Consider the following 17408-nt stretch of genomic DNA (forward strand, 5'->3'; position numbering starts at 1 on the left):
TCCTGAAACCACTTTGACCTGCAGTTTGCTTGGCTGGGCATTATTAAAATTATTCATACACAGTGTTTTTGAAAGCCCTCTCAGAAGAGATGCATTTTACGGAGGAATTTGAACAAAGAAAGGAGATGGCAGTTGTAAATGAGGCAGGGCAGAGAGTCCTAGACATGGCACTATATGTACAAAGGCACAGAGACAGGAATCCAAGGAGGTGTTAAAGAAGGGAGTCTTGTGCAGAGCAGAGGCAGGAGGATGCATGAGAGGAAAAATATATTTTTAATTGCAATTACTCAGTGGCTTTGAGCTTCTGCTCACTCTGAACTAAATATAAATTAGTTCTGATTTCTATGAAAAACAAACTCTACCAGGTATTTAAATAGTGGGGAACATAGGAACTGCCAGACTGGATTCGACTCAGGGTTGTCTAGTCCTGTATTGGGTCTAGTAGCCTGCACCAGATGCTTCAGAAGAAGATAAAAGAAATCCCACACAAGGCAGATGTGGAATATCTGCCCACAGGGGAGTTTCATCCTATCCCCTAATAGTCAGAACCTGACATAAACCTGAAGCATGAGGTTTTATATCCATTCCCAAGGTCTTTATTAATGATTGATTATTATTATTTATTTACTATAGCAACTTTGGATGTTCTTGCTATTCACATAAACATCTAATCCCTCTCTGAATCTTGCCAAGTTCTTGGCCTCAACATCATGTAGCAATGAGTTCCACAGTCCACGTTTATTGGTACTATTAATATCTCGACTGCAATCTTTATCACAACCATCGTGACACATCCTAAAGCAGGTTAATTACGCCCAAATACAAGACCGATTCACCTACATAGGGGCAGGCATGTGCAATCTACAAAACTGCACTCTGGTGGAACAGCTATTCTGGTGGAGGCCTCCTCAGGGGGAAGGCAGCTTTAATTTATATTGTCAGGGCTCCCTGGGAGATGCACTGAATAAGAACACCTTCAAGACAGTGCTGTGCAGCCAGCTTTCTGGGCAACGCTGCCAGCTCTAGAGCCAAGGAATCATATACGACTACATCTCCTGCTCCTGGAAGATTTACTGCCACCAGGGGCATGCAGGCTTGGTTGCCCTAACTGATCAGAGCCAATAGATAGAAAGTGCCATGGTCACACACACAGAACTTGCAGAAATCTGTCATGCCTTTGTCCCCCTTAAAGTCTTTTCTGATATGATGCCTACAGCAAATCAATTTGACTTGTATACAAATTGCCTATTGTCGTTCCGTTCCCCTGACTTCTGCTTGTCCTTAGAACCCGAGCACTCTGGAGCAGAGACTGTTCTTGAATCTGTGAAAAGGACCTACTCCATAGTGGGCACTGCTACAAATAATTATAATACATCAGCTATATTGTACCTCAAATATTTCGCCCAAGTCAATAAGCACATGCCATGTCTTTTATATACCTTTTCCTCTTGTTGCTGATAATCAAGATTAAAGTAGAATTTGGTTTTACTGATGACCACTTTTAGTGATCATTCAATTGTACAGAACAAAACCCTCCTTCCAAAAGCCAGTTCCCAGCGGTGTCCCTTTTAAATTCTGATCTGAGAGAGGGGAGGACACGGAGTTATAAGAGTCTTTCACTTTGATTTTGTTTGATTTCTTTTTTTCCAAAGGACCAAGCAATTTCACATCTTTCCAAGTGTCACTTAGGTGCAAAGCACTTTACAGCTTGTGGGAGGTAGAACCAATTATAACCTGGCTGACCTGCCTTGGAATTAAAAAGCAAGATAGATATTTCCATTTTTTTAATGTAACAGATGTGGGAAGTTCACTTTTCTTTTAATCTGGATGCAACTGCCATCCACGTAAGCCTGAGGCGCAAATAGGATTTTTCTCCTTTATAATCTGCTTGCCTCCCCATTGTGAGTCACTTGCTGATATCACAACCCCATCCCATATGTGTGACAACACATCTCTTTATCAGGGTAGAATGAGATTTCCTTTATTCAGCAACTTATGCTGATACAACTTTTTCTTTACATAGTATCAAGAGATAAGGGGAGGGAGTGCAATCTAGGAGAGCATAGAACAAAGCTAGGAGGACTGGGTTCTATTCTCAATTTTGCTACTGTGACTTCTTGTGTGGCCTTAAGCAACTTACTGCCATGCTCTGGGCCTCAGTCTCCTCATTTGTAAAATGAAGAGGAAGCCTGCTTCACAGCGATTTTGTCAGGCTGAATTCATTTGTAAAGTAAGAGGAGATCATCTGATTAAAGAAGCTATAAAAAAAGTGAAGCATTCCCATCTGGTTACACTGCACAGGAATTGTGCACACAAACCTTATAACTGGTTAAGGCTCTTGCAAGCATTCCCCATGCACCATAAGTCAAAACATCAAAAATATTCAGACAGACAATGAAAAATGTTTCAAAATTTCAGAATTTTTTTAAAAATTTTGAACTGACATTTTGAAACAATTTTTTTTTTCCAAATATTGATTCAAGCTGAAATATTTTGTTTGGACTTTCCCAATGGAAATCAAAAAGATTTGACAATAACATTCTCCAGTGGGAAAATGTTTTGGTTGAAGAATTTCAATTAGCTCTTTTTACAGAAATTAACGTAGGGACTCTTCTCCATGCTTAAGAATTTAATTCAAGTGTCTGAAGGCTTTTGGAACCTGACATTCTCCATAATCAGAAGGATGGTTTGCCTTATGATTTCCCAGTTGGGTACCAGAGATGAGATGATGTGGGATGCTCTCTCCTTTTATGACCTTTCTTGTTTCGAAGGTTGTCAGAGAAAGGGAGATTTATTCTGACTGTTTATGAGTTACTTTTCACAGTCTCATCAACCACTATATGAGGATCTCCTTCCCCATAGGAAGGTCTGTGAATGCAAACAGAGCACTAGGTGCTTTGGCCTGAGCTAACTGTTCTGTAAAGGATTGGGGAAGAGGTCAATGAGTGCACTATTCCTGGTGTATATGAGGGTATAATGGTTTCTCCAGAGAACTTCGATTGGAATTGAAGCTGCATAGATTTAGCTCACATATTCCATGCTGCTGTCCAAAGCCACTTGTACCATTAAAAATACTTAGACAAATACTAAATCCGTATAACAAATATTGCAATGCATGTTTTTTTAAGACAGCTCATAGACTCATGTAAATCATGATCATCTAGTCTGACCTCCAGCACATTGCAGGCTACTGACCCTTACTCACCCACTCCTGTAGTAGGTCCATAACCTCTGGTTCTCAAATCTTGATGTAAAGACTTTCAGTTACAGAGAATCCACCATTTACTCTAGTCCAAACCAGCAAGTATCCCGTGCCCACACTGCAGAGAAAGGCAAAAAAAATCCAGGGTCTCTGCCAATCTGATCTGAGGGAAAACTCCTTCCCAACCTCAAATATGGTGAATCATTTAGATCCTGAGCATATGGGCGAGATTCACCAGCCAGACACTTGCGAAATAATTCTCTGTAGTAACTCACAGCCTTCCCCTTCTAGTGTCCCATCTCTGTCTATTGGAGATATTTGTCATTGTAGTCATTCTCCTCATCCCAGCCCATCCATAAACTCATCAAGCTCAGTCTTGAAGAAAATTTGAGTCCCCTCCACAACTAGGTTCCCCCTCTCCCCCCGAAGATGGTTCCAGAACTTCACTCCTCTGATGGTTAGAAACCATCTAATTTCTAGCCTAAACTTACTGGTGGCAAGTTTATATCCATTTGTCCTTGTGCAACCATTGGCTCTTAACTTAAATAACTCCCCTCCCTCCCTGGTGTTTATTCCTCTGATGTACTTATAGAGAGCCCTCATATCTCCCCTCAGCCTTCATTTCGTTAAGCAAAACGAGCCAAGTTTTGCAAGTCTCCTCTCATAAGTAGGTTCTCCATTCCTTTGATCCATATAAAACTTAATCCATATAACAAAGATTGCAATGAATGTTTTTTGGGTAGCTCATCAGTTTATGAGTGAGACTGCATTTAGGCCATGCAGAATTATTTGACTGCTGATATAATGCTAATAAAATACATGGCACTCATGCTAATAGGACTTTTTCAGCTCCAACTTCTAGGTTTGTCTTTACTCATCTGCAGAGCCATTCACGGCCACTTAACCTCTGAAATTTCATCTTTTGTTAAATCTTCACTAGTTCCATCTGGCAGCCTCATCTCAGGGCTTGACTTCACATACAGCGTCACAGCTGTAGCACCTACTGAAGATACTACCTATCTTGACGGGAGAGCTTCTCTTGTCAGTGTAAATAATCCACCTCCTCGAGAGGTGGCAGCTGTGTTAACGGGAGAAGCTCTCCCATCAATATAGTGAAATCTTCATGGGGGCTTAGGTCAGTAAATCTACACAAGTCTACACTATGGATCTATATTGATATAATTGCATCATTCAGGGGTGTAGATTTCATAGGTGCTGGAACTAGAGGTGCTGGGGGTGCTGCCGCATCCCTTGGCTCGAAGTGATTTCCATCAGACACAGCGTTTACAATTTGGTTCAATGGCTCTCAGCACCCCTACTATAAAAATTGTTCCAGAGCCCCTGGGGGATTTTTCACACCCCGAGCAAGGTAGTAATATCAATATAGATCTGTAGTATAGACTTGGCCTCAGTCTCCCACTCTCTCCTCTCCTTTGTCAGGCCTTCACCGTTGTCATGCCAAGATCCCCAATCCTTTTCACAATGTACTGTACATACTAGTTCATAAGCCGAATTATTTTAGTAAAAAAAGGAGGCATCAGAGAAGGGGTTTGGCTTATGAACAGGTAAAGAGAGGGAGAGGTGGGATGCAGCCCCTCCCCCCCAATAGAGGGGCAAAGAGAGGCAGCAGAGCCAGAAGGGAAAAGACGGAGCCAGAGTGTCCCCACTTCTGGCCATGCTGCTCTCTCCACAACCTCCGAAGCAGCTGCAGCTCCAGAGCCGGCAGGCTGCGGCCACGATGTCCATCTCACTCACTGGAGCAGTCTGCAGCCATGTCGCCCTGTCTGGCCCACCGGAGCAGGCTGTGGCCGCGCCACCAGCCCACTAGACCAGCTCCAGCGGGCTGGGAGATTTTGTTTACTTAGGTTTATCTCTGTGCCTGCGGATGCTCGAGGTAAACAAACTGTCTCAGCCCGCCAGCGGCTTATCCTGATGGACCAGGAGTCAAAGTTTGCCAATCCCTGAATTACAGGGTTAGCTTATGAATGGGTCATAAAAAAAATCCATTTTTACTTACTCATCTTGGGGGGGTCAGCTTATAAACGAACTGGCTTATGATCGAGTATATATGGTATCTCAAAACTCCCCTTTTCTACTATGCTTGCTACAACCAGCTGACATCTGAACAGCCACCCATTTGGGGTCCTTACACTTGTTCTTCACCTCTCCTCTAGCCTGCTGCCCACACCTCCTTACACTAACATTTCCAATGCTAGATTTTTGATAAATGCTGCATTACAACACTAAATTGTATTCTCCACTCAAATCCTGTTTTGTAAATCAAGAGAATAGTAAAAAGATATAAAAAGAGACTCTGCTGGAAACACTGAAAACCAAGGCCCTAAGGGCCAGTAGTCACGTGCATTTAACTTGCATGGCTTTTTAATCATTTTAAGTGCTTGATGCATCATTCATAATGGACTAGGTCTCTAGTTATTAAGCCAAGTGGCATGATAACTGGAGCACCAACATTTCTGAACAAAAATTACTGATAATCTCCCAAGGCCATAAGAATGCAGAGCTTTGTACATTGCAGTTTCTCACTGAGAATATCTTCTTTTCAGCAAAAAAAAAAAAAAAAAAAAAAGGAAAGTGTTTGCTTAATTTTGTATCTTAGCATAAGGCACAGCCTGGGATTTCTTATGTTTATTGATGAACAAGCTTAATTTCTCCTTTTTGTTTGTTTTTAATGGTTTTTATTCAGTCAGTACAACAAATTAAAACAACAGAAAACATTCATCAGGGTTTTTTGGCTTCCATGCTATTAGTAAACTAACAGGCTCCAGATTTTTTTTTTCCTTTCCCTGTTTCAATTCTTATCAAAGATGGTCCTGCACCAATCCTCCCACTTCAAGCACTTTTGGGAGAGTTTGGATTCAGATCTAAGTTTTGCAGTTCAGGCACGTCTCTGATTTTTACACACCCCCTTACTAAAGTCTTACCTCGTAAATAGGATGTTAAGAACTCAGCACATCCTAGGGTTTATACTCAAGGTCTCTTTAAAAAGGTAATCAGAAATCAGAAGTGCTCTGGATCTATGTGGGAATCTAAACTAGATTCCAGATTCCAGCAACTGTCAGTACCCAGTTCTGTACCCAGATTCCAGCAACTGTCATTAATGCTGCTCTTGCACCAGTGTTAAGCTACTAGTGTAGATGGGTTCAGGTGTTTTTATCACTGTGACAAACAAATCAGAGCAGGGAGAAAAACTGCCTCAGCCTATCTATATTAACTCTTCTCCTACTGTGCTAGTCTACAGAAGCTCTTATACCATTGCTAGTGCTTGCAAAATACAAATATTAATTTTGCTTAAATAGATAAGGCAGATGTAGAAGACGTGCACGCAATAGCAGCTCACGCACAACTGGGTCTGGCTGAAAAAAATTCCACATTCTCAATGGTAACAAGTTTTTTGGTTGAAATGTTCGTGAGAAAAGAAGGGCATTGTTGTCACAAAAGCTCTATCCTATTTTTCAACTAGTACTTCACGCAAGCTGAGAAGTGTTGTGTTTTGTAGAGGGAGGGGATGTTATCACAGGCACTGGTATCATCCCATAGTCTTTTCTCAGCGTGTCACAGGATCTTTCCCTTCCTCCCGGACAGCCATCAGAGATGGGCAGGGAGGACAAAGACTGCTGCAAGGTATACTGCTGCCCCATTTGAACTTAGCTTTCACTCAGTGCGCCCCTGTCTCCTCCTAGACACAAATCATTCTCATTCGGTGGCCCTAGATAAAGATACACACTCTGGTTCAACCCACTCACACCCCGCAGCATGTGTGAAAATGTGCTGTGATCCCATCATTGCGTCTGTCCTGTGCTCTACCCCAACTCCAATGGGATCTATACTACAGTTGGATCGAAGCTCTGGAGATCGATTCACCAGGGACCGATTTAGTGGGTCTAGTGAAGACCCACCAAATTGACCACGGACCGCTCTCTGGTCGACCCCAGTACTCCACCCCAAACGAGAAGACTAAAGTAAGTCGACGGGAGTGTGTCTCCCATCGACCCAGCGCCATGTAGACGCCACAGTAAGTTGACCTAAGCTACGCTGACTCCAGCTACATAATTCACATAGCTGGAGTAGCATAACATAGGTTGACTTACTATGGTAGTATAGACGTAGTCGGAGTAGAATTTTGAGCAGGAGAAGGCAGAACCTGTGACTGTTCTTTAAGGACCTCGTCTGAGACATTCTCTTTTCCTCTTGAGTGTTCCCTGAATCCATGCGCTGGTTTACTTAAAAGACAATAAAGCAGCAATGGTAAAAAAAAAACAACAAAAAGCCCGTAAAAACCTGCCATTAAAAAGTGCTATAAGGTGGAAGGTGCTTTCGTTATGACCAAATCTGAAGCTCTTTTTATCCAATGTGTCTGGAAGTCTGCAGTCACATGCACAGCTCAGAGTGCTGTTACAAGAACATGCATCATTTTCTTTATTCTTAAAGTTAATATAAATAGAGGAACAGCAAATGGTCAGTCAATTTAAAAATCCCTTGATGATACCGGAGTTTTATCTCTTTCTGATTAACATAAAATTTGCAAGCTTTGTTTTGCTAGTGCTAAGGGAAAAGTTGCGTAATGCTAAATCCGCAATCTTTTTCATCAGGAATATTGAAATAGTGCCCTGAAAGTTTATAAAAAATCCTGCACAGCTTCAGTTAAGGTAGAATTATGTTCATCGTGTAATCGTTAATTATTGATTAATTCAGAGACAGATATCCAGAACTGTATTTTTTTTTTTTAAAAAAAAACTAGGTTGTTCATAATGTCCATAACACTCAACGGGAAGTTTTAATGTCATCCAGCATTACAAAGAAATCTTTAAAATGTATCTGAAAATATATTAATACATTCCCATTCCCCGCAGCTGCTGAACAACTGCTAAACCAGATGCTGCAGAATGAAATGAGTCTTGAAAAGCACAGACATTGCAAAACGCAGACCCGAAATGGCAGCATTCTAAATTGGCTGTAATGGGCTTCACCTGAACCAACATAGCAAACTATTGGATTTTGTCTCTGATGGCTTTCACAGTCATCTCAAAGCTTAATACAGAACATTTGCTATAGAATCCATTTCTAGCTGATGTTTCCTAGTAACAAGAGCATTACTTGCCAGGGGAAATAATAAGTATCAGCAAAGCAAAAACAACCAACAGTTAACTGTGTCTTATTCACCGTATATATAACCCATCACTGTAGAATCTAGGCTCTTCTGTGTCTGAAAGTTTAACTGATTGTGGAGCTAAATTCCCCAATCTTAGGACTGATAATGTATTATTAAAAAGGGGGTTAATGTGTTGTTATATTCTCTCCTGGGTACTCAATTGGAGAGTGTGGTCACAAATGGGTCGAGAGGGTATGCGACCATCTTCCCTTTCCTTATGGTGAGAAAAGAAGGGATTCTGTAACAGGGCAGTCACCTCCTGAGAACTCCTCATGGCCAGCAGGAGCTATGCAGTACCCTGCCTCAGTTTTCTTCCTCTTCAGGACTCTTTAAACTTCTCACGGGCTTTCTTGCTGCTAATACCAGGACTGGTTTAATAACAAATAATTCAAAACAATCCTCAAAGTCCGCAATGAAATCCATCAGTAAAGCTCATACACAGCTCAGGTGGGAGCTTTTCTGCCCCAGTCTGCTCTGTATTGAGCACTCAGCACCTAGGCTGGTTTCCCTGGCGTACTGTTCTCCTGTAGAGCCTGGTTCAGGACCTCCCACAGGAGGTGGCCCCTGTGGCTCCTCCCCCAGACTAATCTCTCTCAGCCCTTGTCTAAGGCCTAGGCGTCCTTTAACGAGTCAGCTGACTCTAGGGTGACCAGACAGCAAGTGTGAAAAACTGGGACAGGGGGTTGGGGGTAATAGGATCCCATCTAAGAAAAAGACCCAAAAATCGGGACTGTTTATATAAAATCGGGACATTTGGTCACCCTAGCTGACTCCATTAGTCCCATCTCCTCAAGCTGGGAAGAAGCCAATTTATTAGGGCATAGGTAGAGTTGGCCCCATTTCCCCTTAAAGGAGCCACTCATCCTGTGACAAATTCCCAAAGCATTTTTCTGTTGCAAGATGGGGTCGCTGTACAGAAACAGTTGTGAATCACCACCCCTTTAGATCATCTCGCATGGCTTACAAAAGCCGCTGGAAAGGAAATGAGAGTTGGAGGCACCAAGCGTCAATGTGGTCCCCTTGCAGGGCATATGTCACCCCATGCTCGAGCCAACGGGCCAAATTCTGCCTTAATGTACTGCTCATGCAATGCCACTGACCCCTGCAGTGGTCAGAAGCTGGCCCAGTAGCCTTAGAACAATGGGCTATGTGAGTACAGACCCAAGAGTGGGAATCTCCCTTGCTCTGGAGAACTGAACTGCAAACACATCCTGTTAAAGAAAGTTCTGTCTCTATCTTCTTTATCCACCCTCCTCCCCTTCCTCCCCTAAAGGAAAAGTGAACCCCAGAGGCCTCCATGGGATGTGCCACCTGACCAATAACAAAGCAAGGTTTAAACAGCCCCTACCCCTGCTGCACTGACAGGGTGTCTTTCTGCAATGATCAGTTCACACAGAAAGTAATTTGCAGAGATGCTGCCCTAAGTACTGTAAACCGAGAGGCTCTCACCCTGGGAATAGTGATGTAAAAGTGATGCCCAGAGAATGCCCTGGTTCAGGTACCTGGTGAGAGACTGTTAAGAAAGATTAAAATGAATGGAAGACACTGGGCCTGGCTCTCCTTATTCAGACTGGTGTAAAAGAGGAATAACTCCATTCATGCCTGGAGTTACACCACTTTAAAACTGGTGTAAAGAAAAGGAGAATCAGTGCCATTCATTGCATGCAGCACTGCTGTCTGCCTGAGGGCTTCTAAGAACAAATGTTATTCAGACAGGGGTGTCCCTTTTTACCAAAACTCTATCACGTCTGGTTTTATTGCTATTGTGTTTCTAAAGAAACAAGTATAAATGTCACTCACCTGAGGTCCAGGCAAGCCATCGAGTCCCGGGAGACCAACTTCACCCTTCTTGCCCTGTGCAGTTAAGAGAAAATCAAACATTACAAACCAACAGCAGAGACTGCTTCTCACTTAGTCCAGGATTTCTCTTTGAAACATACATGGACCAGCAAAGAAGTGCAAATGTTAACCACCCAGAACAGTTAGAATTCACAGGCCACAGTCTGCCCAGGGTTTGTGCACACAGCCCCCAATGACTCCCCTGAGTCTGTAAAATTCTAAATTGTGCTAATATTGCACTGCCAAATTGAGAGCTACTCTGGAAAACAGGACAGAGTCACAACAGAGCTGGAGTACTCAGAAGCCAGTGCTATGGTTGAGGTCCGTCCGTAAGCGGATGAAATTCCCTTGAATTAAAACTCAGGCCCATAGCCTGAAGACAGAAAAGACTGGTTTATGCTCACATTCAACCAGTGATCGCTGATGATGCGCTGAAGAGGTTTTAGCTGGGGGATGTATGTGATGGCCAGTAGTGTTCTGCTATTTTCAACAATTTTCAATAACAATTCCATTATTTTCAACAATTTTCAATATTTCTACAACCTATCATGGAAAATGATCCCCCACTCTCACAGGCCTTGGGAGGCAGGCCAATCCTCGCTTACAGACAACCCCCCAACCTGAAGCAAAAACTCACCAACTACCCACCACACCACAGAAACACTAACCCAGGAACCAATCCCTGTAACAAAACCCGTTGCCTTCTTTGTCCCCATATCTACTCTAACATCATCATCCTAGGACCCAACACACCAGCCACACCATCAGTGGCTCATTCACCTGCACATCAACTAATGTGATATATGTCATCGTGTGCCAGCAATGCCATGTACATTGGCCAAATCATGTACATTTATCTCTATGTAAAAGGATAAATGGACACAAATCAGACATCAGGAATAGTAACATACAAAAGCCAACAGGAGAACACTTTAATCTCCCAGGACACTCAATAACAGATTTAAAAGGAGCCATCCCCAAACAAAAAAATCCCTTCAGAAACAGACTTCAAAGGGAAATTGCAGAACTACAATTCATTTGCAAACTTAGCACCATCAATTTGGGCTTGGATAGGGACTGGGACTGGCTGGCTCACTACAAAAGCAATTTTCCCTCTCTTGGTATTGACACCTCCTCATCAATTATTGGGAGTGGACCACATCCATCCTGACTGAATTGGCCCTGTCAGCACTGGTTCTCCACTTGTAAGGTAACTCCGTTCTCTTCACGTGCCAATATATATTACACCTGTAACTGCAATTTTCACTCCACGCATCTGAAGAAGTGGGTTTTTTATTCACGAAAGCTTATGCCCAAATAAATCTGTTAGTCTTTAAGGTGCCACCAGACTCCCCGTTGTTTTCACAGTTAAATAGAAAGTTGACCTGTGGAAGGCTAAGATCTGTTTACACAAACACATTTTATTGATGTGGGAGGTTCTTAGCCAAAATTTCCCCTCTTCCCACTGTTTTGCATAGAGTTGTGTGCCAGCTGTCTGCTCTCTCACCTTAGAGGTGGTTGCATTTCAGCACTGCTGCATATCTGTAATTTGTAAAGAACTTTAAGAGCCTCTGAGATGAAAGGTACTATAGAAAAGTAAAATATACTCTTATTGTCTTGGTACCAAACACCTCACCACTTCATAAACCAAAAGATCTCTCTAGCATGACTGCCTGTTAAAATAAAACAAATTGTTTAACAATAGACTCATATGTTTAATATAATTTCACTGGTCTTCCCTTGCCAGATGTGTGTAACTGTCACAAAGCTGTCTAAACTGCACCCACTGGGTTTCCCTGACTGCTGCCTTTAAAATGCTTGTTCTCAATTTTGGCAAACATGCAGGTGAGTGAGTGGGGGAAGGGAATGTTGCTGCAAGAAAACTAAGCTGAAGTTTATAAATTTCACCGGTAGAATTGATACTCTTCTGCACATTTGTGTTGCTCACACAAACATGTACACACACAGAGACAGATGTGCTTGTCCAGTTATGGATATGGACCTGTACAAGTAAAGCACACACGTCCACATCTGGATTTTTTCCCTATATAGTCAGTTTCAGGTATCCTAGGAAAGCTGAATTCACTCTTTCCTTTGCTAGTACATGGTGTGCACATAAAAAGTTCACTCCAGTATTAGAGAGCTTACTAGTTCCAGTGCTAGTCCCTATACTTAATAAGAAGGGGGACAGCACTAAACTGGTAACAATTCTAGAACTGTAATTCCAGAACTAGTAACAATTCTAGAACTGCCAAACTCGATGTCCCAGAAAAGCAATTTACCATTTTTAATGTCTACACTCCTGTTAATGAAAAAGTTTTGCTTCTGGGAGGAAGTAACAGACACCACAAACTAGTATCATGCAATGGCATCCAATGAGAACCCTAGATTCCCCTATGCGGAGATCTATGGAAACATCTGGATACTCCAGAGACACATAAGGCGTTTCCAGTCAAGGCTGGCCTGGCAGATCTGGCTGATCCCTCTGCAGGCCCAGAGGGCCCTCTGCAGAGGAACCCAGGAGGCTCCACTGTGGAAGGGAAGCTGGATGCAGGAACTGGAGTGTGCACATGTGAGGGGTGCACCATATACTCTTTTCAGAATCCAGCTCTACCAGGTGTTGGGGCACACTGACAAACAATGGAAATCTGGTGTATGGTCCAACGGGGAGGTGGGTGTGGAGAAAGGATAACTGAGGATTGGATTACATTCAGGACATCTGGATTCTTGTCTCAGCCCTGCCAGAGACTTCCTGTGTGACCTCAGGCAAGTCACTTAAAACACTTAGTGCTTCGGTTTCCCATCTGTAAAATGAGGGAAATAATCTCTACATCACAGCACTGTTCTGCATATAAACCCATCAATAGCTGGGAGATGGGCAGATGCTATGGCAATGTGGGGGCATATAAGCACCTAAAGAGAAAAAGAAGTTCTCTTTCTATTCTTATAGCTCATCCAAGATGTGATGAAATAAATCTCATGTGCTGAGTGGTGTGATTTCTTTTACGGATGTGTCTCATGATGATCCCATGCTTTGTGCATGTGACTGTGTTGTAGAGTTTACAGTTGAGAGAGAGATCCAGGTGTTTCCTGGTGTAATAATCTCCTTTGCTTGGGTCAAATTCTGTCCAGGGAGGGACACATGGTTCTCAAGGACTTGAATGGCAGGAGAGCAGGTGGAAATGTGCCAGAATGAGAGTTTTCAGTGAAATTTGTCTATATTTTGAATTTTAATAGGGCGAGGGGGATATGAAAAAAGGAGAAATGTTTCAGTTTTTTCACCTACTCTATTAATTGAGGTCAGTGAGTCTGAGGGCAGAATCAGGATCTTTGCTTATTTTTCTCTTAATAAGAATAAATACTGTCAAATGACCAAAAATGAAGGAAGCAACTGACAAAGTGATTAGCAGGCTCTGCTATGACAGAAGGCATTAATGCAGCCAGCTGTCCCACACCAGACACAAATATGCTAACCATTCAAATATGTGTCTTATGTTTATTTTCCTCTCATTGTTCCCTGCACTTCCAATATTCCATAATATCATATTCAACCAGCCATTGGCCAGACCGATTGCTTCTGACCACCTGGAGTTTTAACCTGCAGCAGCCACATCACAAAGAGTATCAGCTGCTGTAGTCTAAATAGCACTGCTCATTTCACCATCTGGCAGAAAGGAAGCAAGTATAGGAGGTGCTCATAAAAAAAACTCAATAACAAAATATTAATGCAGAAACATGGGATTAGTGCTTAACAGTGGCTCCCAGGTTGGCTCTTCCTTCCCATACAATGTAAAATTACAGCAGTGTGATTTTCATTTTCAGCAATAATGAAGTACAGTGAATGTGGATGCAATAAGTCTGGTTCCAAATGGATCAAACAAATTGCACAGTCCAGCACAGCAATGAAAGCTTTAAATTACATGTCAAATCGTGTGCCTGTCTCCACAATAGATCTGCCAATTTACAATCAAGGAGTGCTGAGATAAGTACAGCATGTAGCCAGATGCTAGGGAAGTGTACAGGATTACACACAATAGGGATACTTTAGCCAAACAAATATGCAACCTCAATTTCCTATGAATACTAGCCCACATTAAAAAATGTGGACTTAACACCTTTGGTCCGGCTCTTGATGTAATTTTGGAAGTCCCCTGCATGCACCATCAATCTGGCCAGTTATGTTTTAATTGGGCTAGATCATTATGGGTGAGTCTAGCTTCTGGAATGCAATCGCATTTGAGATACTAGGTCCACTTTGTGGATAGACCAAGCCACTACCTGTGTCGCCATTGCCACACTGCTATTTTTGACACACTGGCCTGTTCTTAATGAAATAAACATTACTGGGAATTGTATGATTATGGCAGAATTTAATTTCCCAGATATAGCTTAGAGGACAAGTTGTACTAATAACGGTAGGGCCCAGATTTCCCTGGATGTGATAGCTGACAGATTTCTTCACCAAACCAACAAGAGGGGATGCCATTTTAGATTTGGTATTGGTGAGTAGTGAGGACATCATAGAACTGGTTGTAGGGAACAACTTTGGTTCAAGTGATTGTGAGTTAATTCAGTTTAAACTAAATAGAATGATAAACAAAAACAGGTCTGCAACTAGGGTCATTGATTTCAAAGGGACAAACAAAAAAAATTAAGGGAATTAGCTGGGAAGTGGACTGGACTGAAGAATTCAAGAAACTGAATGTGGAGGAGAGTTGGAATTACTTTAACTTAAAGTTTCAGAAACTACCTGAAGCCTGCATCCCAAGCAAAGGGAAAAAACTCAGAGAATAGTTGCAGACCAAGCTGGATGAGCAAACATCTCAAACAGGTTATTAAGAGAAAGCAGAAAACCGACAAGGAATAGAAGATGGAATGGATCAGCAATGAAAGCTACCTCTTGGACATCAGAAAGTGTAAGGGAAAGGCGAGAACTGCAAAAAGCCAAGCAAAGTTGGGCCTTGCAAAGGAAATTAACACTTTCTTTGCCAGATAAATAAAAAGAAAACAAGAAAAGATGTGAGACTGCTAAGCACTGATGGCATTATCCAATGCCTAAACGAATACTTTGCCTCAGTTTTTAATAAGGGCAATAAAGACCTTAGAGCAGCGGTCCCCAACCTTTTCGTCTGGTGGGCGCGAGACAAAGAACTGTGGCGGCAGTGAAGCACCCGCCGAAATGCCGCCAAATTTCTGTGGCATTTCGGCGGTGACTCCTCTCGATGACGTCACCTGTCGGCGGCAAGCAGCGTCATCGAGAGGCGTTGCCGCCGAAATGCCACAGAAATTCGGGGGCAACGCCTCTTGATGACGTCACTTGTCGGCACCGCATTGGGGACCCCTGCCTAAGAGGCACTGGCAGGGTGGCTGATGGAAATGAGAATACAGAAGTAGAAATTACCACATCCAAGATGGAAGTCAAACTCTGACAGCTGAAGGAACCAAATCAGGGGGCCCAGATAATCTCCATCCAAGGATGTTAAAGGAACTGGCACATGAAATTGCAAGCCCAATAGCAAGATCTTTTAATGAACCCATAAACTCATGCATTGTACCCTATGACTAGAGAATTGCCGATAAGAGTATCTATTTCTAAGAACAGGAAAAGAAGTGATGCAGGAAACTAAAGGCTCATTAGGTTGTCCTCAACTGTATGTAAGGTCTTGGAAAAAATTGTGAAAGAGAACATGATTAAGGACATAGAGGTAAATGGTAATTGGGATAAAATACAACATGATTTTACAAAAGATAGATCATGCCAGACAAACCTGATCTTTCTCTGAGAAGATAATTGGTTTTTTAGACAAAGGAAATGCAGATATAATCCACCTGGATTTTAGTAAGGCATTTGATACAGTCCCACATGGGAAAATATTAGTTGCACTGGAGAAGATGAGGATTAATATGAGAGTTGAAAAGTAGATAACGAACTGGTTAAAGGGGAGACTACAATGGGTTATACTGAAAGGTGAACTGTCAGGCTAGTGGAGTTCCTCAGGGATTGGTGTTGGGACCAATCTTACCTAACGTTTTCATTAATGACCTTGGCACAAAAAGTAGGAGTGTGCTAATAAAATTTACAGATGGTACAACGTTGAGTGGTATTGCCAATACCAACAAGGACCTGAATATCTAGATAATTTTGAAAACTGGAGTAATAGAAATGGGATGAAATTTAACAGAGCCAAGTGCAAGGTCACGCACTTAGGGACTAATAACAAGAACTTTTGCTATAAACTGGGGACGTAAATCAGTTAGAAGCAACAAAGGAAGAGAAAGACCCGGGTGTATTGGTTGATCATAGGATGACTATGATCCACCAATGCAATGAGATTGTGAAAAAGGCTAATTCAATCATAGGATGCATCAGGTGAGGTATTTCCAATAGAGAAAAGGAAGCATTATTACCATTACATAAGGCACTGGTGAGACCTCATCCAGAATATTGTGTGCAATTCTGGTATCCCATGTTTAACAAAGATGAATTCAAACTGGAACAGAGAAAGGTGCGGAGAGGAGACTCAAGAAGCTTGGCTTGTTTACCCTAACCAATCGAATGCTGACGGTGATCTGGTTGCTTTCTATCAATACATCAGAGGGATAAATAGCAGGAAGAGAGAGATGTTATTTAAGTTAAGCGTCAATGTAGACACAAGAACAAATGGCTATAAACTGGCCATCAACAAGTTTAGGCTTGAAATTAGACAAAGATTTCTAACCATCAGAGGAGCGAAGTTCTGGAACAGCCTTCCAAAGAGAGCAGTGGGAGCAAAAAACCTAACTGGCTTCAAGACTGAGCTTGATAAGTTTACGGAAGGGATGGTATGAGACTACCTATAATGGCATGAAGCCAATCTGTGACTGAGGCCTGGTCTACACTACGCGTTTAAATCGATTTAAAGAGCGTTAAATCAATTTAACACTGTACCCGTCGACACTACAACGCCCTTTATATCGATATAAAGGGCTCTTTAAATCGATTTCTGTACTCCTCCCTGACGAGAGGAGTGGCGCTAAATTTGATATTAACATATAGGATTACGGTTAGTGTGGACGGAAATCGACGTTATTGCCCTCCGGGCGGTATCCCACAGTGCACCACTGACCGCTCTGGACAGCAATCTGAACTCGGATGCAGCGGGCAGGTAAACAGGAAAAGCCCTGCGAACTTTTGAATTACATTTCCTGTTTGCCCAG

The 17408-nt window shown here is 42.3% G+C and overlaps 1 protein-coding gene across 1 annotated transcript in view; it reads right to left on the bottom strand.

The window, feature by feature from the left end:
- COL22A1 (collagen type XXII alpha 1 chain) overlaps positions 1-17408 on the bottom strand; it is a 346712-nt gene that overhangs the window by 100439 nt on the left and 228865 nt on the right. The window contains 1 exon segment of the mRNA XM_075062036.1: positions 10173-10226. Within this exon segment, the coding sequence (XP_074918137.1) occupies positions 10173-10226 (54 nt within the window).

This window comes from Chelonoidis abingdonii, chromosome 2 (assembly GCF_003597395.2).
Source record: "Chelonoidis abingdonii isolate Lonesome George chromosome 2, CheloAbing_2.0, whole genome shotgun sequence".
In the NCBI taxonomy this organism is placed as follows: Eukaryota; Metazoa; Chordata; order Testudines; family Testudinidae; genus Chelonoidis; species Chelonoidis abingdonii.